General features: G+C 47.0%; 1 protein-coding gene across 1 annotated transcript in view; it reads left to right on the top strand.

Moving 5' to 3' along the window:
- The first annotated feature begins 2405 nt into the window (after positions 1-2405).
- ARHGEF4 (Rho guanine nucleotide exchange factor 4) overlaps positions 2406-20405 on the top strand; it is a 174738-nt gene continuing 156738 nt past the window's right edge. Inside the window, exon 1 of the mRNA XM_083178276.1 lies at positions 2406-2629. Within this exon, the coding sequence (XP_083034402.1) occupies positions 2591-2629 (39 nt within the window). The 5' untranslated portion in view covers positions 2406-2590. The remainder of the gene's footprint in view (positions 2630-20405) is intronic.

The following is a 20405-nucleotide window of genomic DNA, read 5'->3' as shown; positions in this document are numbered from 1 at the left end:
TACTAATGGAGGCAGGTGTGTGGCATTACTAATGGGGGCAGGTGTGTGGCATTACTAATGGAGGCAGGTGTGTGGCATTACTAATGGAGGCAGGTGTGTGGCATTACTAATGGGGGCAGGTGTGTGGCATTACTAATGGGGGCAGGTGTGTGGCATTACTAATGGGGGCAGGTGTGTGGCATTACTAATGGGGGCAGGTGTGTGGCATTACTAATGGGGGCAGGTGTGTGGCATTACTAATGGGGGCAGGTGTGTGGCATTACTAATGGAGGCAGGTGTGTGGCATTACTAATGGGGGCAGGTGTGTGGCATTACTAATGGGGGCAGGTGTGTGGCATTACTAATGGGGGCAGGTGTGTGGCATTACTAATGGGGGCAGGTGTGTGGCATTACTAATGGGGGCAGGTGTGTGGCATTACTAATGGGGGCAGGTGTGTGGCATTACTAATGGGGGCAGGTGTGTGGCATTACTAATGGGGCAGGTGTGTGGCATTACTAATGGGGGCAGGTGTGTGGTATTACTAATGGGGGCAGGTGTGTGGCATTACTAATGGAGGCAGGTGTGTGGCATTACTAATGGAGGCAGGTGTGTGGCATTACTAATGGGGGCAGGTGTGTGGCATTACTAATGGGGGCAGGTGTGTGGCATTACTAATGGGGGCAGGTGTGTGGTATTACTAATGGGGGCAGGTGTGTGGCATTGAGGCAGGTGTGTGGCATTACTAATGGGGGCAGGTGTGTGGCATTACTAATGGGGGCAGGTGTGTGGCATTACTAATGGAGGCAGGTGTGTGGCATTACTAATGGGGGCAGGTGTGTGGCATTACTTATGGGGCAGGTGTGTGGCATTACTAATGGGGGCAGGTGTGTGGCATTACTAATGGGGGCAGGTGTGTGGTATTACTTATGGGGCAGGTGTGTGGCATTACTTATGGGGGCAGGTGTGTGGAATTACTAAGGGGGAGCTGGTGTGTGGAATTACTAATGTAAGGGGCAAGTATAAGGGGCCGACTGTTGTGTTGCATAATGTGTAAAATGGGTATATACTGTGCTGCAATACATTCAAAGACACACCCCCTTTGGGGTGACCACACCCCCTATTTCTGGAGTGTGGCCCTCGAATATCTGCTGTAAGTATTAAGTGGCCCCCCATCTGAAATAATTGCCCACCCCTGCACTATGCAATATTGTAAAAAATATAGCGACATTGTTCATAATATTGTCTAGTGTGTACACTCAATATCGTTAACGCCCCGCGCTCCTGCGCATCGTTAACGATGACTGATGTTTTCCAAACATGCAGGTCAATTTGGCATTATAACCAAGCTACCTGCATGTTTAGCAGGCCCCGGCGAAGTCACTGATTGATACTGATAGCCAATAATCACTATATCGGCCTCAGCCCCCATTGTGTAGTGTTTATGGGGCTTTAAATACAGGGTAACTACTGCCAATGGCAAAAAAATTAATAGAATAAAAATATGCCGAAACGGCAGTTTCTTATTTCATTTTATATATCCCACAGGAGACTTCACACAGGACTCCCCCATAAATGCACTTACTGCAATCTGACCCCTATGTACCAAACTGCATTCCACTGTGAAGTCTCCTGTGTTTATTTAATAACAGCTTCTTATATAGTGCACACATATTCCGCAGCGCTTTACAGAGTATAATTGAACATTCACATCAGTCCCTGCCCCACTGGAGTTTACAATCTATATTCCCTACCACATGTATACACACGCACACACAGACATTTTAGGGTTAATTTTGTTGGGAGCCAATTAACCTACCAGTATATTTATGGATTGTGGGAGGAAACCGGAGTACTCGGAGGAAACCCACGCAAGCACGGGGAGAATATACAAGCTCCGCACAGTTAGGGCCATGGTGGGAATCGAACCCATGACCTCAGTGCTGTGAGGCAGTAATGCTAACCATTATACCATCTGCACTGTGTTAGGCTTTGCTACGATGGGATATATAAAATGAATAAGAAACTGCAGTTTCGGCATATTTTTATTCTATACATTTTTTGCTATCGGCGACCAATTCGTTGCCTCTTTGCATTATGAATCAAAGCATTAATTCCATTACAAATTTGATCGTTATACTTGCTAATGAACTGAGCATGGGTGGGGGGGGGTTCTCATTCAGTATAAAAATGATGTAATCTTCCCCTAGTTTTTGTCTCCAAGTAGCACAATCAAAGATGCAAGTGAAAAAGAAGATGTAAATTTCAGTCTAGCCTCAATAGTTGCCAATGAACTAGCCAGGCACTCTCACATTATTCAGTGCACACAATGGCACATCCCGAGCATGCCCAGTAGACACTACCCCAGCCTGTAAACTGTGAACAAACCTGTTTGTACTGTCATACAGTCCAGCACTGCACAGATAAACCCTAATTGTTATTCAGCTCCTTAGCATAAGCTTCTGGCATAGCTCAACAGTTTTCGCTGGTGCTAAGACTGTCTAAAATAGCAACAAGAATGCATGCAACCTAAGACCCAGCAGGGGGAAGAGAACAATAATTGTGTCCTTTAATCTGGGTTCGGAGTCTGGGACAATTTTATAAGTTTCAGAAATGTTCAGCGTTATGTACTTTCTTCGGAGCTTCTTCAAGGTAAGCTATAATTCAGTTCTCCTAGCTATAGTATGTAAAGAATGTATCTCTCACAAATGAACGTCAAGGCTGTATGATGGAATGCAGAAAAACCTTTTCCTGGGATTAATGCTTAATAATTGGAGACTGTTTTTACTAGCGGATTATTCTAGGTATAGGCATTCATGTGTATTGTCTTATTAAAAGAAAACTTTGTTACCTGCCTACGTTGTGTTTAAGATGCAGGTAAACATGGCTATCGAGGTTACATTTGCTGAATGAGATTTTACCCCCACACGGTGTAACTGAGTTCTAAAAGAAATCTCGTTGACATTGGGAATGCCTGCGTTTGTGTACAGTGCATAGAACATGTGCGCATTCAAATTCAATTATGTGTTTTAAGGGAGGGGTGGAAGGGCAACAATTTGTAGGAATAATTTAAGCTGTGATCCAAAAATAGTTTGATATGTTATTCTAGGCGGTATTACAGAAAGGGAGGTTGGTACATGGGATAGATTCCCTGTGCAGGTGTGGGATGAGGGAGAGTTTACAAGTGTAATATTATAGTGTGGTATTATAGGATCACACTGGGAGAACTGAGATGGTGCAGTGACATGTGATTCTGCAGGGACGGCAAAGGATTTGGACATATGTCATCACTGTTCATCAACATGGCATATATACACATTATCCGTCGCTCGTCATCTACACATCTGTCATCAAACGTTTATGTCGCTGTCATTTCCAGCTGACAAAGGTTCCTACCTGAGGTGTCTGAATTTGTTTCCTAGGGCACATACTGTACTAATGGGAATAATATTCATTTTTTCACCAGTTCTTCATGACTAAGTAACTTTGTTTATTTAACATTGGCGGCTAGTGGACTATGATTGTGGATTGTTGTGTATTGCAAAAATACTTATATGTTTTACTACCAGTGGCGGTTTTTACCTATGGGCTGCAGCCCCCCAGGGTAAAATCCACCACTGTGCTTAATAAAGTGAAGCCAGATGCGGTCTGTGAGACAGAAGGGACTGGCGGTGACGGGGACAGGAGGTGGCGGGAACCGACAGCGGTGGCACCTGGGTGGGGGGTGATTGGGCAGCATCGCGCCCAGTTGCCTACAATATGGTAGGAGCTGCCACTGATTACTACTAGTAATTACTAATTCTTCACTTCCTTGTTTACATTATGCACAAATGAGCCTAGTAGTGTGTACACAAGGTGCGATATGGCTTCTGATGTTGCCGATATAGTGAACATCGGAAGCCATATCGCATGCAGATTGTGTGCTTTTTAAGGGCTTGCTCCCGTGTGAGCGCAAATCAGCAGCCAAATAGAGAGGGCAGGCAAGATCTGCACTATATAGTCAAAATTGTGCCTCTGCAGCATGCCGTACTATGCGAGTCCCAATACGATCTGATTGCATCGGGACTCGCATCTCACGGCATATCTTCCGTGTGTACACACCTTAACATATGCATACAGCCAATGTAAGGTAAGGCAGTCCATACTGAGGTGGGGATACATACACATGACCAGCGGTTAAAACACTGACCTCTGGCATCCCGAAGGAGGGGATCCTGAGTCAGGTAAGTATACTTACCCTCCCCCTTCCCCATTAACCCGTCCGCAGCACTGACCCTAACCCCTGCATCCCACCACTTAAGAGATATCATCCTGCCTGCAGCACTGACCCTAACATTTTCCGCTATTGCCTAACCACTGCACCCCACTGCCAAAATATAACCCCCTTCCCGCTGCACTGACCCTACCCCTCCCCTCTATTGCCTAATCCCCGCACCCAACTGCATAAACCTAACCCCCTGCCCCACAGCACTGACCCAAATCCTCCCGGCTAATGCCTAACGAACTCCACCACCTAAACCTAACCCCCCTGCCCCACAGCATTGACCCAAACCCTCCCGGCTAGTGCCTAACCCAGTGGTTCCCAAACTTTTTTTTATATCACGGCACCCTAGAAGAGTATCAGAATATTTTTCACGGCACCCCTAGGTGCAAAGTTTGTTACCAAGAATTTCAGAAAAAACAATATTAAATTAAATATATTGTGCTTATATGTCATCCTTTGGTCCAGTTATGTGGTGAGACAAATTATTAACTTCTGCTTATCCACATATTTTCTAATTGTAAGCCACAAGCACTGTTTTTGCCTATTACATGGACCACAAACAATTTGAATTGCTTCTGGATCATCAACCCAGGTCACCCCTGCAAGTACTCCGAGGCACCCCAGGGAGCCACGGCACACAGTTTGGGAACCACTGGTCTAACCCCACCACCTAAACCTAACGCTCTACGCCACAGCACTGACCTAAACCCTCCCGGCTAGTGCCAAACCCCCCACAACCCACCTAATCCTATCCCCCCTGCTGCAGGGCAGGCTCCAGCTCCTCCTCCCTGCACGCATAAGAGGATGTAGGGGCTAGGGAAGAGGAGGTCACTGGTTCGGGCAGCACAGCAGTGATGAGGGGGGAGGCAGGGGTCAGTGTGAGGGGGCATGGGTCACGCCCATAGGCTTCTATGTGGTATCAACAGCTTTTGCTGGCGATACCACCCGCAGGAAAAACCCGGCATGTGGGTTTTCCTGCATATCAAAATGCAGTAAAAATCCGAGAACAAGGTTACCGCATTTTTCGTTTAGTGCATCCCGCCCCTAAAGAGAAAACTGCTGCTCTCTTCTGTTCTGACTGATTTCAATTTAATAAATAAACTCATTATTGTCACTACTGGCCAACACACCCCTGCAGGTTACTGTGCTGGCTAACTGGACTCAAAAGTCAGGTTAGGGGGCACCACAATTATACAACCTCTGAAAAAGGTTTGTATCTCAATGGGTGTAATAAAAGCAATGACTGAAGAGTCATGGCGATACTGTATACAATCATTCATTTAATGCTAAGGTCCTGATGTAACTTGTGTGCACTTGTAATTAACTGAGTAATGAACAGTAAACGCAATGTGATTCATAAAGCATTGTCAGTGTTACTGGACTGGACATTGTAAACCACTGCTGATCATCACTATTAAAATATAATGTATATGTATTTAACTTCATTTATGAGCAGCATCCAGGGACAGAACATAGCACCATCATATTGTCAGGCCTCTGAGAATAGAGTAGCTCTAATAATAGGGTTGTTTCGGGCTGTAGCAAGAGTGTAAAAGTTACTTGTAATCTTCTAGCTACAGCAACAGTTCCCAGCATGCTCCACACCACATGATGTTCCTGGCCCTGTTTGTTTCCTCATACACCTGCAGCTAGTGGTTGCCATGACAGCACAGGCTGCATCTGTACACATAACCGCACCAGTAACCTGCTAGTTATGCCCCAAATGGTTCCATTGCAGGGTATGGTCATTGAGTCCACCCAGTTTAGGTTGACATGCATTGGGTCAAGGGTCGGAAGGTCAACACAAGCATTAGGAAGACAATGGCAAAGTCGACAGTCAATAGGTTTACATGAGTTTTTCATACCTCCCAATTGTCCCAATTTTCACTGGCTCGTCCCGTTTTTTGGGAACGGTCCTGTGTCCCGCCTGGGGCCGGCAGTGTCCTGTGGTGGTGGGGAGCAGTTGGGAGTCCCCCTGAGCAGAGCAATGGGGAATATTCAGCAGGCAGAGGGGCTGGGGGCATGGCCAGCATCTCACACAACTCTGGCCATGCCCCCATAGCAGCGAAAACAAGGGTGTGGCCTTGTGGGAGTCCAGCAATCATAGGTCATTCCCCTGGCCCTGATCATGATGCCAGGCACTGGCGACCCGATTCTTCCACCAGTAAAGTTGGGAGGTCTGCATTGTCCCTGGGCTCTTCTGATATTTCCATACTAATCTTTCATTTTAAGACTATTTGTAACACCCTAATTGTGGTGTCAGTGAATTGATTGTACCTGCTTTAGCTCTGGAATCTGCTTGAGGCTGTGTGTACTGGATTTTGGCCACTCCTCTTTTAGGCTGCTTGTACCATGGCAAAGGGACAGGGGACCCCCTCCCAGAACCCCAATACAGTTACTACACGTTAGTCTGAGTCCAGGGGCCTTATTCTAGTTCACTCTTTCTGACAAAATCCTTCTTAGATGGACAAAACCATGTGCACTGCAGGGGGGCAGATGTAAAATGTGCAGAGACAATTAGATTTGGGTGAGTTATTTTGTTTCAGTGCAGGGTAAATACTGGCTGCTTTATTTTTACACTGCAATATAGATCTCACTTTGAAGTAAAACCCCACCCAAATCTAACTCTCTCTGCACGTTACATCTGCCCCACCTGCAGTGCACATAGTTTTGTCCATCTAAGAAGGATTTTGTCAGAAAAAGTGAACCAGAATAAGGCCCCAGGTCCCTACTTTTCTGCTAGGTGGAACAGGGTTTTCAGCATAAAGTTGCCCATAGACGGTCCGTTCCCGGATCGTCCGTTCTGTACTATGAGATGCGCGCTCCCGCGCATCTCATCGTACGGTACAAAAAGTATGTGCTGCACATATTGTTTGTACTAGCTGGTTATCACATCGCATCGCATGCACACTGCATGCATAAGGCATGCAATGCAATGCGATGTGTACTATATAAGTCCCGAACGGATCCGTTAAACGGACCGTGTATGGGCAGCTTTAGAATCAACAGACTCCTCCCGAGTACAATACTTGGATTTAATGTCCCAATGTCACACAAGTGGTCAGAAGTTGAATTACTTGAACTTACAAAGTATGTTTTCAAATAAGCAGATTACTTAGCTCTGCATTTAGCAGTTTCCCCAAAGGTTAACAATGGCTCCCTGTGTGCCTGTGTAGTGTGGGCAGTGCAAATCTCACCACTGTCTGATAGCTGGCTGTGTCTGTAGATGAGACAGGCTGTATATCTTCATGGCTGCAACAGGCTCTCTCCCTGTCTTTTGTCTGCAAATGCTGCTGCATACTGTACCTTCTCCCTGATTCTGGTTCAGGCTGTGTCTCACTCCAGAAAGCATCTCTTCTCCATGCTGGCTGACTCTCCCTCCCATGCTGTTTCTCTGTCCTCTCAGACCCTGCCCCCAGGTTCAAGGGTCATCCAATTGCAGGGCATGCAAGGGCTGATGATGTCACAGAGGTGATTTTGTTATCCCCTGCAGGTCAGTAGAGTCTGGGATGCCACATATTTATTGTGCCAAATTTATTTAAGGTGCATTTTCTAAAGATATTTAACTTTTTTCTACAATTCATCATCACCTGCATGTCCCCATCACATGCATGTCCCCATCACATGCACAGTGGCGTAGCTACGTTTTGGGTGCCCCCCCGCCGTTAGGACCCACCCCCCGCCGCCGCCGCCCCGTCAAGCACCCCCCCCGGCCGCCCCGTCGCCTATGCTAACCCCCTCCCCCGCAGTCTTACCTATCGCGCTGCGCTGGTCCCGGCGGCTCCGTTCTTCTGCTGAGGACCACCACAAAATGGCCGCCCCCATACAGCAGACAGTTTCAGAGAACAGTGTGCTATATGGGGCGGCCATTTTGTGGGGTGGTCCTCATCAGAAGAACGGAGCCGCCGGGACCAGCTAGATACGTAAGTCTGCGGGGGATTGGGGAGGGTAACTATAGCACCGCAGCCCCCGGCGCCCCCACATGCACAGCGCCCCCCCGCGGTGCTATAGTTACGCCCCTGCACATGCATGTCTTCATCACTTGCAGGTCCCCATCACTTGCATGTCCCTGTGTCCTTAAGAGACAGAATAACAGCTAGTGAAATTCTGCTCACAGCAGCACAAAGCCTTTTAGCATACATTGTGCTAGACCAGTGGTTCCCAAACTGTGTGCAGGGGAGCCTTGGGTTGGTGGACCAAGATCAATTCATATTATTTATGGTCAATGTACCAGGCAAAACCAGTGCTTGTGGCTGCCAATCATAATATATGTGGACAAACAGAAGCAAATCCTGTCCCTCACCAGATAATTTAATTAATCCGTGATTCAAAAAACGTAGGGAACCACTGTGCTAGACTGTAGTAGTTAGTGACTTGTCCAGTTGTACAGTATGATTGGGTGACTGGCCTGGAGAAAAGGGGGAGGGGCAAAGGGGACACCTGCATTAGGTGTCCCCATTCAATGTCCCACCTGTCGGTTTGCGAAAAGGGGGCGTGTCCTGGTAAACGGCTGTGGATTGTCGAGATTCGTCCGTGATCGGCAAAACGAGCCCGACAGCTTTTAAGGTCGGGCTCATACTGTCGATCTGCCTCTTCAATGCTGTGGGGAGAGACAGCATGGAATAGGTTCCCGACGCAGTGTGCCCGTTATAAATAGCGTCAGGGATTGAATACCCCCCGATGTCATGCCAAATTAATTAATTAACCCCTAATTGCTATGTATTGCATATTGGTGCAGCATAGGAACATTATTTTTAAAGGGTTATGTTTTCTATGGGGTTGTATAATATTGAAGATGAATAATTGCAAGTTTAACCCTTTGAGTACTAAGTAAATTTGTCAAAATTGGTGTGAAAATTGCTAAGCGAACATTATTGGGTACTTATGTAGTATCTGGGCTGCCGATTTTTTGATTGTATGCCTTAAGTTAAGGCATACAATCAGATGCGATGCGATGCGATATCGCATCGCATCGCATCGCATCCGATATCGGATGCGATGACCCGATTTTTCCATAGGAATCAATGTTAAAATGATTCCTATGGAAAAATGGGTCCTTTTCATACCCCTACTATCCAAGTGGGCATGGAGTTGGATATAAACCTGTGGCGAGCGTAGCGAGCCACCGAGCCCGAAGCGTGGCGAGCGAAGCGAGCCCCGCGAGGGGACGGTATTCGTCCCCTCGCGGGGCTCGCTTCGCTCGCCACGCTTCGGGCTCGGTGGCTCGCTACGCTCGCCACAGGTTTATATCCAACTCCATGCCCACTTGGATAGTAGGGGTATGAAAAGGACCCATTTTTCCCATTGAATTCCATGTTAAAATGGTCCATTTTAACATTGATTCCTATGGAAAAATCGGGTCATCGCATCGCATCGCATCGCATCGAATCGCATGGTCGCATGCGATGCGATGCGATCTCCCGATCCGACCCGATTTAGAAATCGGCAGCCCAGATACTACATAAGTACCCATTTTTATTCATCATAATGACCTGTAATATTGACCTTATATAGGAAATATAATCTTTTTTACACAACATTTTTTATTTGAGTTTACATAACAAATGTGAGCGACGCTGACACGAGATGTTGGCCCTCAAAGGGTTAATAGAACTGTGTAGAGGGAGGATAACCGGTAAGAAGAGACAATGGAGGTTAAGAAGATCATTTGGTAACCTTACCTAAAGATGAGTTTCCACAGTGATCTGCAATATTTGGAGGCTGGAGATAGCCTTGAACAAGGGAGGGCATTCTACATAGTTGGTGAGCTGTAATCGGCAATGGGATAAGGAGAACGAGAGGCACAAATCTTGGGCTGAGGGCTCAAGTTGGGGCAGATTTTCAGACAAGGGATGTATATACTGTATATGCATATTTTTATAGCACCTGAATGTGGAGAATCAAGATCCAGGCATCTAGCAAGCTCGGATATTAGCATTTATTTTTGTGTTGTCCGTAGACATAGAGAAGGCGAGCACTGTAGATTCTGTTGACTAATAGTATTATTATTACATTTGTTTTTGAAACATTGAGGTGGTAACAGGACATGATCCAAGATGAAATAAATTGGTGACATACAGTATTACATTTCATACTAAAAACTATCCTCAAAAAATGTGGTCAATCCTCTGAAAACGCAGCTCTTAGAGGTTTGACTGCATTCCCCTTATGCATATACACCAAGCTCCAGAAAAGCAAAAGGCATCAGAAACCAGACTGTGTATCTGGGCAGAGGCAGTGAAACAGTATCAGACGTATTATATTCCGCTGTTTCTAAATTCTAAATGGTATTGTATTCTGTACTGTACGTATTGTGTCTGTGCTTTGTGCTGGCATTGTGTGTTGTTTCCCATGTTGTCTGGTGTATTGTATTTCAGTCGTATTGGGTAATGTTTGTGTTTAGTTGCAGTCCTGCCAGGGCAGCGCACCTCACCTAGCCCAGCGCTAGGACAAACAACATAAGGGTTGGATGATGGTAGTGTAGAAGAATAGAGTGGAGAGGACACTACACCTGGGGGGGGGGGGGGGGGGGGGGTTATTCTATTTTACATGCTCCCTTGCGTGTACGCGCAGGGGAGCAATGTTGAGCATCTGCGCATGCACATTTATGCACATGTGCAGATCCTGGGTGCAAGCGGGCACAGAGAACTAGCAGTTCCACGTCCCATTTGCACCTAGCAGTGGGGGCAGCGGCGAAGGGCCGCACACATGGGAACACCCAGCATTTCATGGCTGTTCCCATGAAAACACTGGGCATTCCCATGTAAATGCGCCCCGTGACGCGGGTGCGGGGAGCGGACAGCTGATGTCAGCGGATGTCAGTTGCCCACCCGCTTCCCGCACAGGGCGCTCGCAGAGACACCAGAGAGATATCTGCAAGTGCTGTAGAAATCATTTGGTGGTTGGCGACAATCAAATGGTTCTCTGCTTACCTCTGACCCCTACTCTCACAATATTATAGTAAGAAAGGAACACAGGAAAAAACGTAATAATGACATGAGTATGAATTGACGGGGCAATATGGTTATTGGATGTAAAGCATTGGGCAAAAGTATATTGTCATTTGATCCAGGAGCATAACCATACAGATGTAGCGGGATTCATCTTTGCAGGGGATGGCGTTGCCATCGCCATCCCCTGCCCCACCGCCATCTGTATGCCGGAAGGGGACGCGCGCGCACGAGGTCCAATGAGGCCCGATACATCTGTACCTCCCATTCAGACACCATTATTATTACTTAACCTGTTCAAAACAGGTGATGGTAATCATACATTAAGAGGGAAGTCCAGAAACAGAGCAATGTGTCCCTCCTGGAGTCGGTCATGTTTTGAGGTATGCATAACTACATGGCTGCCTACCTGACCCTCTCCATCAGTGAGAAAATGCTCTGTTCCTGCACTTTCCAGGTAATGTAGGATTGCCATCACCTGTGGTGAGCTAGGTAATTGATAAGAAAGGTGTTTCACCACAGGTGCTGGCAATCCTACATTACCAGGGAAGTCCAGGAACAGAGCATTTTCTCCCTCAAGGAGAGGGTCAGGTTGGCAACCAAGTGTATACTCCCAGAGGCAATAGAGGTGCCTGCCTCCAGACTGCAAGCCCTGATCGGGAACCTGCATATACAGTATGATTTGTTTGTTTCTTGTGTGATCCAAGTGTGACCACTGTTCTTCCATTGGAACTCTGCCTTGGGCTCCCTGCTGCTGCTGTAGAGGTAATGTCCTGGAGCCCTGCCAACCCCTGCAATAAGGGAAAGGTTGGCTCCTACCTGGTACTGCTCATGAGGGAGAATAACCGGTGGCCGTCGGGACCCCAAGTGTCTGGGTTTTGCCTGTCGGGACTTTCGGGAAACTGTCCGGCACCTCCCCCCCCCCACTCACCCCCTCACCACTGCATCTTCCGCCGCCCTGATGATCCGTTGTGGTCCTGGCTTCCTGGACCTGCTGTCTGCAGTCCCGGTGCTCCTGCTCCTCTTGTTAGAATTTCACATACAAAATGGCCACCACCATACAGCAGACCATTTTTTATGATGGGAGAGGAGGTCGCTGCCCCTTCTAGCATCCTTAATAACTGTCTGCTGTGAAGGGGGCGGCCATTTTACAAGTGACATTCTAACAGGAGGTGCAGGAACATCCGGACAGCAGAGATTCGGTGGTGACGGCCCCATTAACAATAGCTTCCGCAGACCCCGCAGTGCCCAAACTTACCTAGCGCGTCCGTGGGGTCTGCGGAGCTAATGTTACGCCACTGTTGATGCCCTACATTTGCAACATAAGTACATTTCATTATGACATCAAATATGTTCCAGAATAAAACTGACAAAGTTCTAATAATACTCTAAGAACCTACAGAAAACGAATTAACCACTTGGACAAATGTTTCAAAAGTTATTATGTAACAATAGCAGGACATACAGAACCTTAATAGTAGAATACATGAAGGAAACAAATGAGAACAAAATAAAATAAAAGAGAAACAGAAAAGAGAAATATATAACATAAAAGTCATTTATGTAGAAAAGAGAAGGAATCAAGCCAAAGTTCACTGCAATCAGGTAAAAGCATTTGCCTAATCTCCTCCTGCCGACATTAACATGATTGTGAACAAAGAGGACAGCCTAACAACTGCTGATAGAAGTGCCAGCTAGGTAGATTGAAATATTTTTTAAACTTTAGACCAGTGGTTCTCAAACTTGGTCCTTGGGACCCCACACAGTTCACGGTTTCCAGGTCACCCGACAGGTACACTCATTACTGACTGACACATTTTAAAAGATCCACAGGTGGAGCTATATAGTTCACTTGATTCTGTGAGGAGACCTAAGGACCGATTTTGAGAACCTGTTCTTCAGACCGTTCAGACATAGGCAAATACTATATAATAGGCAAATACTATATAACTAATTAAAAGTCACTCAAAATTATAGATTCTGCAATGTACTTTCCCTTCGAGCTGTGACAGTTTCTACTTTCACTTTGAGCTGTGACAGTTTTTAGCCCACAAACTCTCCAAACCATCGATAATCCCTATCTGCTCCTACCTCCAATCTCTGGGGGTTATTTTGGTTCAATCCTTCTGGCAAATTCCTTCTCAAATGGACAAAACCATGGGCCTTATTCTAGTTCACTCTTTCTGACAAAATCCTTCTTAGATGGAAAAAACCATGTGCACTGCAGGGTGGCAGATGTAAAATGTGCAGAGAGAATTAGATTTGGGTGAGTTATTTTGTTTCTGTACAGGGTAAATAATAGCTGCTTTATTTTTACACTGCAATATAGATCTCACTTTGAAGTAAAACCCCACCCAAATCTAATTCTCTCTACTCAAGTTACAGCTGCCCCCCTGCAGTGCACATTGTTTTGTCCATCTAAGAAGGATTTTGTCAGAAAGAGTGAACTAGAATAAGGCCTCATGTGCACTGCATGATAGATAGATAGATTTGACATGTCTGTCAGAATAGAATAACTGCAATAAGGCCTTAAGCTCTCCCAAAAAGAGGGAGAACTATGACTAATGTCCATTGACGCCAAATAATTTTCATGGCTGTAGTTATAATAATGGTCAACAATAGGATAATTGCCCGCCTACCAGGGCTTAAGTCCCAATTAGGAAAGTTTATGCATAGAATGGCAAATGGATCCATAATAAGTCTAAGATTAAACAGAACATTTGCAAAACCTTCAACTTTATCTCAAAGATTAAGAAAGAACATTTGGTTTGGGAAAGCTTATAGTTTTTATTGTAAATACTTTAGCACATTACTGACCTGGACACATATACAAACTGTAAATTGCAATAACTTCCTACTTGCAACCAGTAATTATCAGCCCAACAGGATTTAAACTACAATTTACATTGTCATCAAGTTGCACACCACCTGCATTAATACCATATGGTCCTGACTGGGTCTGTTGTACCTGTTATATTCCTGTGTACTTGCTGCATAATGTCTCTGCAAACCTTTTGTGACTCTGAGGGGGTTATTCTAGTTCATTCTTTCTGACAAAATCCTTCTTAGATGGACAAAACCATGTGCACTGTGGGGCAGATGTAACTTGTGCAGAGAGAATTAGATTTGGGTGGGGTTTTTCTTCAAAGTGAGATCTATATTGCAGTGTAAAATCATGCAGTCATTATTTTCCCTGCACAGAAACAAAAAAAACTCACAAATCAAATCTAATTCTCTCTGCACATGTTACATCTGCCCCCCTGCAGTGCACATGGTTTTGTCCATCTAAGAAGGATTTTGTCAGAAAGAATGAACTAGAATAAACCCCTCAGAGAGGCATCCTCTAAGATGCCACCTCCACACTTTCGTCTGAGGTTCTGGAAAGTTGGTATTGGTGTGCGTGTGTGTGTGTGGGGGACGGGGGGGAGGGGGGGAGCTGAAGTTTTGCCTTCCTGCAGTGACCCTCCTAACTCTCTTGTACGCGCCTTCAATGTGCATCCAAAATGTTGGGGCAACCCAACCATTTTCACAGATGTGGGGGCATGGCCAGCCCTCTGAGAGCTGCTAGCCATGCCCCCAGACCCTCTGTCTATACACTGCTGCTCTGCTCAGAGGAGCGGCGGGCAGGGGGTACTCCCAGCTGCCCCCCAACACACAGACACACACTGGGACACTGCCTGCCCCTGGCTGAGATATAGGACAGTCCCAACCACATTTTTTTCTGTGGACTGTACCACGAAAATCAGGACAGTTGGAAGGTATGAGTAAATAAACCTACGAGTCTAATTAATCTATCTACCTTGTGGACTGACATCCAACACACTGCAGACACCAATCAGCAGTACAGGTTCCGCCAGTAGATAGCACTACAGTATCCTCCTACCAGTGAGTCCAGATCTGTTTAGCAGGAATCCTAACCTGTTTCAGTGTTCGCGGCTGTCTGATTGGCTGTATTTGCTACTGTATTTGCCTTTTGGTCTAGTAAGGACCAATAAATGCATTTTAGTTCTACTTCCAGTCCCCATAATTTTCTCAGTGTGGATAACACTTATGCCAGGATGTAGTGAAGTCCTAGTTTGCCGTCTGAACCCAGACAGGGGCAACCCCTTACCTCATTACATCCCACCCTATACAGCACATTGGGTTCAACACCAGACCACAGTAACTAGAGGTCTAGTTTTGCTAATATCATTTCCCTAATTTTATTTATCTACTAATCTAAGGTGTATACTTTTATAAATCGTCTGATCTTCCAAGGAAGATTTCCACCAGGGAGAGAGTAGCTCTCTTCTGTTCCTCGGAGCTATTAAACTAACAATCTGTAAGCTGCAAATGTAACGAGTGTCATTATATGGCGCTAATTGCTGACAATAGAATAACGTAATGTCTGCAATAGGCATGGAGTGGGTTAAACATCCAAGACTGTTGTGTGACCTAGGGAAGCATGTGACTCGGTGGTCCAATAAGGACTTAGGGAAGAGCAGTGTTAGCTGGGATATCAGGGCAGGAAAGGGAGGAGTATTTCTCTCTTTCCTGAAAGTTTTCTGGTGAGTGGATCTGTGCCCCTGAGCTCCCCAGTTAGTGTATAACTGTATTCAGTTGAGTGCTGATACATTGCTTTGCTGTCTCAGTAGTGCTTTCCCTGACTATTACCATGCCATGCATGCCTCTCAATTTCTGAAGATTGCTAATAGGGACTCTCACAGCGCCCGCAAGGGGCATGGCCTATGCTAATTAGGTCGCAATGTATGCTAATTAGGTCGCGGCGTATGCTAATTAGGCCGCGGTATATGCTAATTAGGTCGCGGTATATGCTAATTAGGTCGCGGTATATGCTAATTAGCCGCGATTAGGCCCCCCCCCACCCCTCTGCAATGCTGAGTAGATGCTGTGCGAAGTCAAGGAGGCCTGAACAGACGCTGTGGCATCATCCCTGTCTCTGGTCCCCGTTCACGGATGGGCTTGTGGTAGACGCCCGGCTGCAGGTGAAGCCTTGGAGGCTCCTGCGCTGCGGCCTGCTTCCGGCCCCGGGGCGGCTAGAGCCAAGGGGTGGGACACCGTGGGGCAGCAAGGCCCGGTGTTGTAGGTGAGCGCTACAGTAGCTGTGAACATTAGGGGTCGGGCAGCGTGGGCCAGGTTAGTGCGGGCAGCATTTACATGCCCTCATCGGCCCGCTGTGAGGAGCTGCCACCTAGGGGACATACTACTGCACGGGCTTCTGGGGGGTGGAGTCAGGGGAATTGGCAGGCTTCCACCGGTGGGGTGCTCTGGATCCAAGGCAGGGTCTGGGGGTGCAACCACGGCTAGAGTCTCCACTACCTCCTTTGACCCCTCTCTGCTGTCCGCAGCAGTGTCCTCCATTGCTGGGGCTCTGGTGCCCATTGTTAATACTCTGCCCCGGGAGACGGTGGGGTCCCAGACAGTTAGAGGATTGGTCTCAGGGGGCACAAAGGAGGCCCATTCCAGGGTGCTCAGAATTCTTGCAGGCTTTCAGGGATATGGGGTCAGCTGTTGCCATGATGGAGAGGGAGACACTCTGAGGTGATGGTTCTGCACAGAGCCGCATGCGTGACCGAGGCCTACAGTCCTCGGGGTCCCCCTCCTCCTTTTTGCATGTTCCCACAGATGTTGAGGCACAGCTGGACTACAGCGAAGAGGATTCGTTCACTGCTGGCGAAGTCGGGGAGGACGATGCAGATGATAACACATGGGCTGCTCAGCCTGAATCTTCAGACGTCAAGTCCCCACGGATTTTCGGGCAGTGGAGTCGGCTATGGAAGCGGGCATGGATAGTGATGCTGATGTTGGTACATGTACGGCGCGGCCTGGATTTTCAGGTGAGGGGGCTGAGCCTGTGTCGGGCGGCTTATCTGGCATTTCTCACTCGTCCCTCCCCCCCCCATGGGGTTGACATTGGTTGGGCGCTGCGAATGCACAGCAGTCCTTCAGGTATCGAGGCATTAAGTGAGAGCCGTAGGGGGTAAATTTAGAAGGATGACTTTATGTACTTGTTCAGCCTAACCGACGAGTCCAAGTAAGCCTCCCAGGCTCGGTGTTCCTATGTCTCAATTAGATCAGCCTCAACCCCTAGATCAGTGGTTCCCAAACTATGGGCCTAGGCTCCCTGGGGTGCCTCAGGATACTGGCAGGGGTGCCTCGGGTTGGTGGTCCGGGACCAATTCAAACTATTTACGTTCAATTATTTCTGGACAAAACCAGTGCTGGTGGCTGCCAATCATAAAATGTGTACAATCGGAAGCAAATCCTGCCCTTTACCACATAACTGACCCTAAGAGAAATATATCAACAGAATCTACTTGATTTGATATATTTTTGGGGCCTGGGGGTGCCTTGGAAAAATTCTGATACTCTAGGGTGTCGCAATTAGAAAAAGATTGGGAACCCCTGCCCCAGATACAGCGTTCCTAATAAAGTAGTTCAGCTCAGAGACCATCCTTCTCCAGGGCATTTCTCCAGAAGGGTGTGATTATTACTGCAGAATAAATAGATTACATAATATGGCGGTTGAAACGCAGTACCAGCGAATGAGTTATTTAGGAGCATCAGCCTCTAAAGCTTGGATTAGCTGTATTCTAAGGTACAAGACCTGTCATTTGCTTTGCAATGTTAAAATTACGATGAGTGAGGGAAAGGTGACATGATTGGCGGTAGAACACATCAGGTAAGCGCATGGGCAACGCTGTGTTCTCGCACAGTAATATTCCCTTCTAAAAATTTCCAGCGCTCCAGGCTATGCTACGGACGCATATCTGGATTAGGGGTCGTTCAAATCAAAATATTTGCTTCTCGAATGTGTGACGAGCAGCAAAAAAAAAAAAAAAAGGCAAAATCTCTAGCATTGCAGTAATAATCATTATTTTCGATAATAATATTCCACAATAATACTTCTAAAATGTATTGGATGCCAAGAACGAAATGAGTTTTGGTGGGCATACGTGTCCAGGTGAATTAAAATATAGACTTTAAGTTCAAGGCAGCAATCTATGGGTGCATAGATCCCCTGTAACACACTACGTAGTATGGGAACAATGTACATCACCACTACCAATTAAATAGCAGCAATGCCATGAATAAATAAATCAGGATTATAACACCTTTAGCCTGTTATTCACTAGCCTTAGCGAACGGATCTGCTGTGTAGAGGCGAGGAATACTTTATCGTCAAGTGTTGCCGATGGGGTGTTCCATTTCTCATGCATAATTTAAGGGGTTACACACCTTTACACTGGGGCGTTGAAGTGTCCCCGTGTCAGGGCTGTATCTCTCACTACCTTTAGGAATTGCTTTTTGTTGGCCCTGCTTATTCTGAACGCTGCGCTAGGCTCCTGGGTGGTTTCCGTTCGCTATTCGGACATTTTGGTGTGCTAATCGCTGAGGTTGGAATGGAGGAGCGGTTACTTACCTGTCCTTTCTGGGAATCCAGATTGCCGCTGTGTATGACCTCTGTTACCTGAAGTCATTTGTACCCATGGGTCACTTGTCTGCCACTCACTAATAAGGGCCGCTGCGGGCGTGGCCAGATCCCATCATCTGGTTCGCTTGTCTACCATAATTGGGCAGGATGGTATCCAGCTGGCTCTAGTAGTTGTCAATGCAGGGCTGCAGCCATCTACCCAGTAGGCCGGGTCTTCTTGGTTGCGTGGGCTAGGGGCAGCTCGCCCTGCAATGTTTTCACTTTCCAATTCTATTTAGGGAACGTATGTTCCGGGCGTTGGGTTGGCTGATCTGCGCAGTCAGGTTGGCGGGGGTTGGGGTTAATGTTGTCTATTCTAGGAGATGTTTAGTGCCGGGAACTTCAGGGTGGTACTGGCGCATTACCTAATGGGTATTTTCTTTTTTCTTTTGATTTTTCCAAAAAATGCCCTCCCCTCCCCACCACCCCATCACCTTTTGCTTGCTGCTGGTTTAGGGTTGCGCAGACACTGCTTACGATACGCTATTGTCCGGGAGGAGTCTATCCTTGCTGTTTTGCTACAGCTGCATGGTGCCCCTCGGGTGCCTTATCTGGTAGTGCTTTCTAGGACCCGCGCTGCGTTTTTTGCTGGCATAAGATATCCGACTAGTCCCCGGGGTTCGGGGGTTTAAGATTAGGCGGCCGAGATGGATCTGACGGCTGGGGGCGGAAGTGTGTCCTTGGTTCCTGTGGTGCCCTAGGTCATCCTCCCAGTGGCCTTGGCAAACATTTATACACTGGTCAGGCTTTCCTTTGCAGGCTCTGGCTCCTGCAGTTTGGTGGCTCTCTGATGACCTGATGTCAGTTTGCTGGGTCGAGGTGGCGTTGTCCAGCGAGTTTCCATTGGGAATTTGGAATCCATTCCCACTGCCTTGGGGCTGCCACATCGGCTATAGCCGCTCAATTGGCCTTGTCGAGCTTTAAATCGCTAGGAAGATGGCGCTCCGCAATTTAAATAGTACATTAGGCCTCACCTACTGCGCTGTAGGTCCTTGCGCTTTGTATGTATGTGTTTGATTGAGGTCATTTGTTTATTCCCCCATCCTTGTCCATCCTACTCGGGGATTAGCTACGCTCTGCTGTTGGGCCAGCGCCTGGAGTTTTCTCGCTTTTTGCCTGAACTGACGGACTGAATTTGATCACTCTGATTCGGCTATAGTCTCAATTAAGAGTCCCTCAGCAGGTCCAGTCGTTTTTTCTCCGGCCGAGTACACCCGTTTTTTCCTTATACCCTTCCATTACCTTGCCCTCCCCCTGTTTGTCTCTTTCCATCTTTGTTTCCTGGTATGGCTTCAATTGGTATTGGAGCATGTCTTAAGCACCTAAAATTGTGCTTCAACAGAACAAATTTATTTTCTTTTTGACAGATCCTCCTATTATACTTAGGTCAACCCTTTAATATAAATACTACTAGTCTCCTCTTATAGCTTCTCCTTTAGAGGTATGAAGGATAGGCTCAGAGTGTGCATAGTTGAACATTCGATTGTGTATTGGGCAGCCGGCTGGGCCTCATCTGGGGGTAGGCCGGTTGCGAATTCTCTGTTAGTCTGGTGGCTTGGAGTTCGAGGGCCGTACTGGCTTGAGTTTAGAAGCGTTCCTTGAGGTGAACGTCCGCCAGTGTCTGAGGTCTTTGGTACTTCAGCTGGAGGCAACAATTTGGGAAAATGTCCCGATTGAAGCTGTCGGCCTTGATCTTGAGTGATCTTGCAGCCATTAATACAGCTTGGTTTTTCTGCACCT

The sequence above is a fragment of the Crinia signifera genome, chromosome 3 (assembly GCF_055691185.1).
Source record: "Crinia signifera chromosome 3, ASM5569118v1, whole genome shotgun sequence".
Lineage (NCBI taxonomy): Eukaryota > Metazoa > Chordata > Amphibia > Anura > Myobatrachidae > Crinia > Crinia signifera.
Note: the sequence above shows the minus strand (reverse complement) of the source record. Positions and strands in the feature narration are given on the sequence as shown.